This window comes from Austrofundulus limnaeus, unplaced genomic scaffold (assembly GCF_001266775.1).
Source record: "Austrofundulus limnaeus strain Quisiro unplaced genomic scaffold, Austrofundulus_limnaeus-1.0 Scaffold180, whole genome shotgun sequence".
Taxonomy (NCBI): Eukaryota; Metazoa; Chordata; class Actinopteri; order Cyprinodontiformes; family Rivulidae; genus Austrofundulus; species Austrofundulus limnaeus.
The window spans coordinates 673,035-683,075 of NW_013952582.1; the positions used below are offsets into that span (position 1 = coordinate 673,035).

Consider the following 10,041-nt stretch of genomic DNA (forward strand, 5'->3'; position numbering starts at 1 on the left):
CTTCAGTGCTTCAGAAAAGCTTCATTTGCCCATCACTATATTGCACTTTGTTACTGAAAGGCAGAGGTATACAAAGTGCTTGAAAGAAATAATTGCATAAAAGTTAAAATACCTTAACAAAAAATGACTTTGGTTAAAATGAATTTCACCAATAAGAAAAGTAAGTCATAAAACTGCTCACAGTAATCAGAAAAATAAAAACACTGTTTCCCAACCCTGGTCCTCAAGCCACGCTGTCCTACGTTTTAAATGTGTCCCTGCTTCAACACAGCTGATTTCAATTGATTACTGATTAGCAGGCTTTTGCTGAACTGCAGTCATCTCAGTCAGGTTGTAAGAGCAGGGAAACATCTAACATGCAGGGCAGTGTGCCTTGAGGACCAGGGTTGGGAAACACTGCTTAAGAAATGAAGTGTTAAATAAACTGGTTCCATTACACAGAGTTGAGTAAATTGCTTCACATTTACTCAGTGAAACCAGTTAACAGAATTTGGTTCAGTAAATTCAACACTTAATTTTTTAGAGTGCAAAAACCACTGTTTTCATGATGAGTTATGATCATATTTAAATTTTAAAGTAAAGATGTAAAAGTATAATTTTTATGTTTTGAATATAACAAAATAAAAGTGAAAATTACTATAAAAATACTTGGTAAAATTAAAAATTCTCAAAACATTGTTTAAGTACTGTAACAATGTAAATGAACTTAGTCACTAAACATCTCTGCTAGAAGCAGGTGCGGCCGGTCCATAAGGACAGGTGAACAAAATTCATTCACCCTACAAAGTAATTCCTCCTATTATATGCTTTATTGTTTTTGCTGGTGTGGCGTTTTATGTGATGCTGCTGTGTATATGTAATGTTCTCCAGCATCTTCTTGTTAGTTCTATCATTAGCCTGTTGCAAAGCCCAAACTGTAGTCTTCATCTATCCATKGTATCACCATCTTTTAGGTTTTCTTCTTGCTAGTTCTCTCTGTTGCTTCTGCTCTGGCAAATCTTTGTCTGTATTCTTTATCTTCATTTCTAGTCCAATTCAGCCCCACATCAGCAACTTGCACTTCAGAACCTTCCACAGCTGTGCACACTCTTGATATTCTTTAGCTCTCTCAGAACTGTTGGAAAAGCAGTCCAGGTGATTGCAGAACCTCATGAAGCCAGTTTAGAGAATTGAAAGAGTGTTCACATTTGCAAGAAAAGCAAAAGATACCCACCTTGAACATTCCAAAATCCAAAACATCTTCTGGTTTGTTCAAGTTCACTGCATGGGTCCTTATGTGGGGACAACCCCCAGCACCAAACCACAACAAAGGACAAAAGAAAAACATAAACACACTGAAGGAGAAAGTGCGTCCAAACCTTTGACTGATAGTGTGTGCAGCAGCAGCAACATGACTGATTCATTGTGAACAATATTGTTTTTACGTGGCACTTATATCAAGAAGACAAAGGAATACACAGTTCCGTTGCAACTATTACACATAAAAATACCACAAGTCCACCATGGCAGTGCAGACGGAGCGTTCACATAACGCAGCATCAGATTGTGTGACGTTATGGTTGACTGGAAATCACACTACATATGTTCAGTATCAGATATCAGATAGGTAAYGAGGCAATGTGATGGTTTTTTTCTTACAGCCACTTATTTTCATACCTCACAGAAATGCAAGGTGAATATACAAATGTGAAACAGGGTACGCACAGTAAAATAAAATCAAAGTAGGGCTGTATCTAAAAAGGTACATTGAACTCCAACTGTAATTCAGCTGTAATTAAAGGGCGTGGTTGTTTTGTACAGGAGCAGCAAACTAATGTACTGCTAAAGGTACGTTTCTGTCCCTTGATTTTTTAAATTGTTTGGGATGACCAGGAATGTGCATATAGATCTACATAAACTCTCCAAATGTTGCAGATGTAGTAATACGAGTTTGTTAAAGCGCACGATCCTAATGCTCATTAGGATCCTGTGTGGTTGGGTGTATTCTCCTGCTGCAAGCCACAAGAAGACACCTGTGGATGCTCTGGCAGCCATTAGCCGGACTTCATTTGCCTGCTTTCAAACCTGTTTTGTTTATTTCCACAAATGTCAAAGCTGGCTTAAACAAAGCCAGGAGAGTAAAAGGTTGCACTTTTACATATTGGTCAGTCCATTTGCAACATTTGAGCATGAAATTTGACTAAACTTAAAGTGCACCCCCCCCCCCCCCAACCCCCCATCTGCAGCAGACATCCCATCAGAGAAAAAAAGCTTCTTTGGAGTCATTGTCTCAGATGAACTATGATTTTTTTGCAGATAGCTGAACAAAAAGATGCTTACCCAGTTTTTTTTTCAGAGCAGACATGAGCATGATGTATGGTGGAACAGTTTTTGATCAAACCTGTGATACAGGGGGCAACATTTTAAAATCATTTTCACTAAGAATTGCACAAAAAAACGTTGTGCCACCTTCACAGACAATAAAAAGGCTCATCTTTTATTTTGAATGTTTCAAAACAGTTGGTCATTTTTGCCACCGTGTTGCATCACCTCCTCTTACAACTCTAACAACACTGTAATTGTGGGAGATGAGGAGACCAGCTGCTGTTTTGAATGGTAAATATATTCTTGTTCTTATATTTGCTAGCCACAGGATTTCAGCCCTCAGCAGCTCACGGCCTCCTTTGCAGCACATTTGGCTTCATTTTCATTTAATATTTCCATTCAAAACACATCTGGACTGAATGCAGAACAGTTTAGTTTCACTACAAAGTCATTCTGTATAAGAAGTGTAGTTACATAGTGGTGTGTTGCTGAAATGAGCCAGGCTGTATGATAAATTGTTTTGATTCTGGATTGGACTGTATAGTCTTACATGTCTTTAGATGTCAAATGTACATCTGCTCTGTTGCTCATATCACAGGTGGAGACTTTTAAACTATGAATTGATAACAAACCTCTCTTCTTCAGCTCAGTGGAACCTGCCTCCTCTAACAACAACTTCAACTAAACTATATACGCAAATATACAAGGCCACCCTAATGCACGGGCTTATCTTTCCTGAAGTCCAGGGGCATGTCACTGGAGGGCCTACTTGTTTTGTGGTCACATGTTGAACAGAAAAATTGCAGTTTTTTAAACTTGTAATGTTTTCTGTTAGTCATTTCAGATGTAAGTATATTTGTGGCCGCTGAATGATCCAAACTAATAGTTACCCATGCAGGCTCACGTGGTCTGACCAATCAGAATGTGTATTGTTTTTAGTTTCGGGGGATGTCCCTTGACGATTGCCTGACAACATGTTGGGGTCTGGGAAGACATTTGTGAGCGGTGCTCAGTACTTTATTTGTGAGGAAAGAATATTGAGCTACCAAAGCTGGCAGAACAGTTTTATCCAGCTGCCTGAAAAGACGAACCTGCCGAAGGATGCTCGCTGACTGAAAACATCCTGAGAGGAGGACAAGGTGCTGCTTGAGAGGAGTAGATGAGTGGAGTGGAGAGGAAGGACAACAGAGAGAGGAGCAGGGACAAAGAGAGACTAATCTGATCACCTTCAAATCACTAGCTGAGGCAACAACATTGACCAACAGGTGCATGTGTTCTGGATGAACCTGGGACTGGTGCTGTGCCTAAGTTTCATCAGCCAGAGTGAGCTGCCTGTTGAAGAGTCTTGAAGAGTGCCATTTCTGTTTTTGGAATTAAACAATATTAACAGTAAAAGATGTATATTTATACCAGGGTTAAATCAATAGTCTGTTTCCCTTTTTTTTACTGGACCACTCAGTCCCAGGACCAGCAAGTTAAGCTGGTCCAGCATATATAGGCTAATATAGCAGCAGGGTATCTGATGAGTGGCACTGCATGTGTCGATGGCTTGGACTTTGTTCTTGCCGTTCAGCAGGACCTGCCTTACYCTCTGTAGGTACTTGCTTGTTTTTGTTGTTCAGCTTGATGTCATCCATGTAGAGGAGGTGACTGGTGTTTGTTCCAGTTGGAGCCAGGATCCACAACCAGTCTTTGCAATGGTCAGGCATCCATATTTTCAGTTMCAGGCTGAGTCATTTCTACCTTCTCCTCTCTGTCAACGCTCTCTGGTTTCATTTAAAAGAGTCGATCATCAGATATTGTCCGGGATTAACCTTCAGGGTGGATATACAGTAGCTCGCTAACAGCCTAACACCAATGACCTATCCACGTCATCATTTACCCAGAATGCTTTGCATGTAAATAAAATGGCCTTGTCCGCGTCAGATATTTTTAAACTTTTAGTTTAAAAGTTATAAACACTAAACAGCCTACAGTATTTTTACAGTTTTTATTTTACAGTTRAAATATATGTTTATCAAATAAAGTCTAATGTTACAACTAATCAGGGATCCCTTTCAGATGTTTACCTGTATAATGAGCCTCAAAAATCTGTAATTTTCGCAAAACAATTTGTATCGATCACATGTGGACCATCGACGGCRGAGATGACAGCACCTGCAGAGAAGCCTGACAGGACAGGAGAACTTATTTCTAGCGGCAGAGCAGGTTGGAAGATGGTTATCTRATGTTATTTATTGTTTTTWAMMWYCYWMMRGSYYYKRMMWKKTWAAWWAAWTTTWAAMYKRRKYYTTKRRAAAAATCTGTAAACCTTGAAAAAAWGAATGAGATTGCTCTATGCRTCCGTRYACCTGCAAAATGAGGGAAAATCTGTGTAAATTAAGGACAATCCATACAACTTGACATKTATTCAGTTTATACACGTTTCTTTTTTGTTCTTGATGATAGATTTTACTCCTTTTTGTATCCATGCTCTGACATGTACCTTTTTATATTTTCTCTGATTTAAATTACAACTGTCACTTTAAAAAGGGGGTGAACATTTATACAGTCTAATTTTTTCATTTATTTTAATTTAATTGACATTACTTTGCAGAAATTTGATTTTACTTGGTCACTGATGTATTTTTTATTTTGAAAACGTTATCAAATAGGCCGATACATATTAACTTATTTATAATAGCAGTAAAAAGGTAAAACATCCAAGTCGGTGAATACTTTTCATGGACCTCTCTGTAGATCTGCCTTATAGAGATCAAATTGTTGCACCAACCTGAAGTGGATGATGTCTCTAACATACCCCTGCAAATTTTTTTGACAGATTGCGTTTGTCATAGGAATTGATCCAGCAGAGTGGAGTTTGAAACATCAACAGAGCGTCTGTCCAAAGTTTACAGTTTAGTCTTGTCAGTCTGCAGAGCCCAGAGAGACAGCTGAAAAGAATAACAGAAAGAGAAAGCTACAGTACTTGCAGAGTGAATCCTGACACAGTGAAAGGAACAGAGTGAAGGATGTGGCTTTATTCTAAATGACTGGTTGTTTCAAACAAAAACAGTCTGGTGTGTGTGTGATGTGTGTGATCCACAGGAACRGCCCTAATCTTTGCCTGCAGGACAGTCACTCCACTGGAAAAGCCTTGCTGTTGGAGGGGGAATCAGTTTTTTTTTTATCTTTGATACATCCCTAAGAGCTAGAAGACAACCTCCTGACCTGTTGTGGGYCTAACGGTGCAGCTCATGCCTCTTGGTGGCAAAGATCCAGATGCCTCTGGAGGTCCACTAAAGCCCACTTTGACTTTGTAAAAGATAAGGAGGCCTCAAGCTCTCAGGTCCTGCACAGAGATAGTCCCCAGAGCCCAGGAGTGATGTAGTGTTTTAACCACCATCTATGGAGATGTTTGAACCCTGGGAGTGTCTGAATGAATCCTGCTGGAACCAGCTCTCCTAATGTCAGTCTCTGAACTCATTTCACAAAATGAGTTTTTACAAAGATGGAGCATTTAAAGCCACTGGAGCCGTTACATGATTCGACAATCAGTCCCTTTATCATTTTGTTTTAGATTAAGAAAAGTTCCTGCCTGAATCAGAGAACGAGTTCTGGAAGTGAAAACTCCTCCTCTGCTCTTACATACCTAGATTATTGAGTACATGGTCACTTTGTCTCAGTGTTAGGCTGAAATGGTGCAATTTGCACTTTATCCAAGTTAACGTATAACTGCAAAATAATAAATGCATTTACTGTGCATAAATCTTATGCTGCAACAATTTTAGCTATTTGCTGATAAATAGTCTCATGTGGATATTAATGTGATAATCTGATTTAAGCTGGCTAAATTAGATTCATTCTGCAGTTTGATTTCCTTGAAAGTGATTTATTTTCATGTACTGAAGTTAATGTTTTTGCCCCTGTTGGTGTGTGCTCATGTTAGCAAAATAGCTCCTAAACCACTGGACGGATTTTAATAAAACTAAAACCAGTCAAAATGCATTAAGTGGATCAGTTTTTTGTCATTCAGATAAGTCTTGAGCTGTGTGAGTGCTCACTGATGCCACGCTGAGTCACCTCTGTTTGGTTTGTGAGAATAACCAACAGGAACTGATACGACAAGGCACGTGTGCGACCGAATGTTTTCTGTACTAAACAGACCGTATGTTTGATTGTTGGGAATCTTCAGAGCTTAAACTGTACAAAAAACGGTTTAAACTGGCAACACGTGATGCTTTTATTAAAGTCGATTCTCTCGTGGCCGTTCTAAATCGAGGTACAAACATTCAGGGATATACTTGACTATTTAACCACACAACTCTTATTTTCATTTTACATTTTTGAAAGTAATATTTGTCATGAGATGACAAGCTGAGTGAAAACTGAAAAGCTGTGTGTATAAATGGGGCTTGTGAGAAAGTAACTCTACTAAACCAGTTATCAGTTTTACAMAGCTTTATGTTTTAAAGTGATGATGATGAAGAGGATGACATGTCAGATTTGGAATATAACAGCATGTGAAACACTTCACAGCTGTTTCTTGGTCATTGATTGTGATATTAATTAATTAATGAGAGGGTGAAGAAGCCGTCAGGAGCAGCTGTTCACTGTGATGTTACAAACTGACCGACAAACTGTATCAGAGCAACATTTCTTTATCTTCATCACAGAAACAAACAAACAAACAAAGCAGCCCAGTATGGTTTCAGCTTCAGAAATAAACGTGGCCACAGTGTTAAGGAAGTAACTCTTCACTGTTAAACTCCTGGGTCTCAGTTTTTGGTTTCTAGTTTTCTCAGTGGCTGGTTGCCCTTCCCTTTTTTTCCAGCCACATAAACTTTTTTTTAAGATGGTCAAGAACACAGAAGCAGCAGTACAGATGTAACAAAAATATGCATTCAAATTTAAAAAKACAAATAAATAAAATGTTACAATCTTTACATTGTTACATGAATCAAAGGTAATCAGCATCCATTGCCAAGGATCCATAATTAAACAGAACCTGTCAATAAATCTAATTAAATTAGCATTTTCTTTTAGCAAAACTTGCTAATTCCTGTGTATATTGTTCAGTTTTTAGGCTGACTGCATTTTTTTAAATTAAATGATTTCTTTAGAGAATTTTAACAAACTGATCCTTTTAATTATTTTTAGGAAACTCTTGGAAACTAGGTTGTGAATGGTATCTAATTGAATCTAATAGATCAAATCACAGCTGAGTTTATGATTTTTACCTCTAATTTAACCCTTTGGCGTTCTGCTTTTTTTCTAACCAACAGGCTCTGTATAAGAAGGAGCACCGAGCTTGTGACAGTCCCGACGCTGAGGCCTCCTACGTCCTCCCACCGAGCACAGAGGAGAAATACAAAAAGATCAACGAGGAGTTCGACAACATGATGAAGAGTCATAAAATTGTAAAAGTTCTTGTTGGTTTTGTCGGCTCTTCGCATATTTTGTACTTGTGTAGCTGCGTAACGTTTGCTGCTCCCACCAGTCCACAGGTCAGCCGCAGCAGCACTTCATGCACTCAGCACCAGGCAGCACAGCCTACTGCCCTGGTGCAGGAGGAGGAGGAGGAGGAGGAGGAAGGGGAGGAGTGACCTCCCAGGCTTTAGCTGCAGCAACAGCAGTTCTGGCTGACAGCGGGCTCCTCTCCTCTCCTCACACATACACCCACAGAAACTCCTCACAAAGACTTCTCAACACTGGAAGCGCAGGTTTGTGTCTGCTGTAAGAAACATGTTCTAAACACAAGACCAGGAAAGTTCAGATACATTCATCTTTGTAAAAAACAAACAAACAAAAAAACAAAACTGGAACCAATATTATTTAAAAGAAAGGAGCTGCATGGTGGTGCTGATTGTTCTCACTGCTAGCTTCAAGCCAGAAGGTTGTGGGTTTGATTCCCAGCTGGAGCCCCTCTGCATGGTGTTTGCATACTCTTTCTGCACATGCATGGTTTTCCTTTGGGTACATACATGTTGGCGTAATTGTGAGTTTTGAATCAGTTGTGTTTAGTGTGTGTGGTTGTTTGTGTCTATGTAGCCATGGAATGGAYAGGAGGACATGTCCAATATGGACCCCAAGTGTCCCCTAATCTCAGGTGGAGAAAGGCGATGCTGAGATGATTGGGCATGTTGAAAATGGCTGAATGGATGTTCTAACAAGGCTTTAATAAGAACTTACTCAGATTTTTGCATGTTTTTTTTTTGTCTGATTATGTGAGTTTTATGAACGTAACAGAAACACTTGCACACTCTTTGGTTTCTGCAGCTGAAACCTGAAACTTTCACAGTTTTGAAAATTTCTTTGATGAAATGGAAAGTGTAAAAAAAACCACACACATAGTTAATACCACTTTTATCTTGTGTATTTATGCACAAAGCATGAAAAAAGAAATCCTCCCAACAAACCTGTGTGTGTTTATCCTCAGGTGGCCTGCAGGACAGTTCTAATCTGGCTCTGCACAATGGATCTGGAGCAGCTGGTATTTATCTTATAAACATGCTCTGACAGGTCAAAGAGATACTTTAACTTTTTGTTTGTGATCCCTTAAAACAAAGCCAAACAGCTTGAGTGTGTTGTCTTTGGATTTGTCCTGTTAACAAGCTGACATTGTTTTAAATTAGCAGTTTTATAAGTTAGTCTCAGGGTAGGGGGGCCGCGGATGGAGGTTAGTTTTGGGATTTTTGTTCTTCATTCAAACACTTGAGGTATTTTCTGCATAACAGAAAGTTATATTAAATCCCTTTCACCTTTATGCCTTTTTATTTATATTTGTTTTTTAACCCTTACTGTCCTTTAAAATCACCCCTCATGCTCCCCCTCCATGACGTGCTCTCATTATAATGTTCAGAGAGGATGTGTTTTTTTTTTGTTTAGCATAAAACAAAGCTGTTTTTGTCCATTTAGTTGTGTTATAAATGAGTTGATTTAATGGATCTATCACACGAGACATTTTAAAGCACTTTACATGTCGCTAAATATTTTTACTTTCTTGTGAATTTTTTTATTTTGTACAAAAGTCAACCCTTTTACAGATTCAGTCATCAAGCAGGGATTTTACTTTCATTGCCTCAAATCGTCTTGCTTTTCCTCCTTTCTGTGTTCAGTGAATGGATTTGTGGGTCTGAGTGCTGGAAGCAGCCTGGGGAAGATTTTGCCACCAAAATCTCCTCCTCTTCCTCTCCTCCATCAGGGGAACAGCTTGGTCCACGGCAGCCGAAAAGCCGACCTCCGAGTGCTCGTCCCTCACTCCAAAGGAACGATGCTGGTACGTGTGCTGTTCACGCTTTACCTTTTTAAAATTAATCTGGAAACTTGTGATAATCAGGTGACAATAAACCAGTCACCATTTTCTCACCTGCTTCAAGGTAGTGTTGGTTGAACAGTCAGGATAATAAAGGTCAAAACCAGGACTGTCTTTTAACTTCCTCACCACTCCTGTTTGTTGTAGCATATAAGACAAATGGATCTGTTGATGGAGTTTGAGCCTCAGAATTCAAATTGATTAAAAAACAGAGTATTTTATGATGAAATCAGACCTGAGGGGATCTGAGGAGGTCAGAAAATCCTTAGAACAACTGGTTTGCTACAATTTCAGACTGGTGATGTCAGTTTTACAGATGCAATAACTGCTCTTTCTGCCAGAAATGTCTGTTGAGTAGCTGAGGGTCATCTCCAACTGGTCCTCTAAGCCAGTAGTTCCCAAACTTTTTATCTTCTGACCCACAAAATATCCATGGCAAAAAC

At 39.2% G+C, this 10,041-nt stretch overlaps 1 protein-coding gene across 6 annotated transcripts in view; it reads left to right on the forward strand.

Moving 5' to 3' along the window:
• Window positions 1-10,041, forward strand: part of LOC106524260 (myocyte-specific enhancer factor 2A) — a 51,487-nt gene that overhangs the window by 33,233 nt on the left and 8,213 nt on the right. For 5 of the 6 annotated variants that reach the window (XM_014017991.1, XM_014017997.1, XM_014017994.1 and 2 more), the window contains exons 4-7: window positions 7,569-7,703; window positions 7,784-8,006; window positions 8,723-8,776; window positions 9,402-9,562. In XM_014017991.1, the coding sequence (XP_013873445.1) occupies window positions 7,569-7,703; window positions 7,784-8,006; window positions 8,723-8,776; window positions 9,402-9,562 (573 nt within the window). The remainder of the gene's footprint in view (window positions 1-7,568; window positions 7,704-7,783; window positions 8,007-8,722; window positions 8,777-9,401; window positions 9,563-10,041) is intronic. The other variant, XM_014017995.1, reaches the window with a different exon arrangement.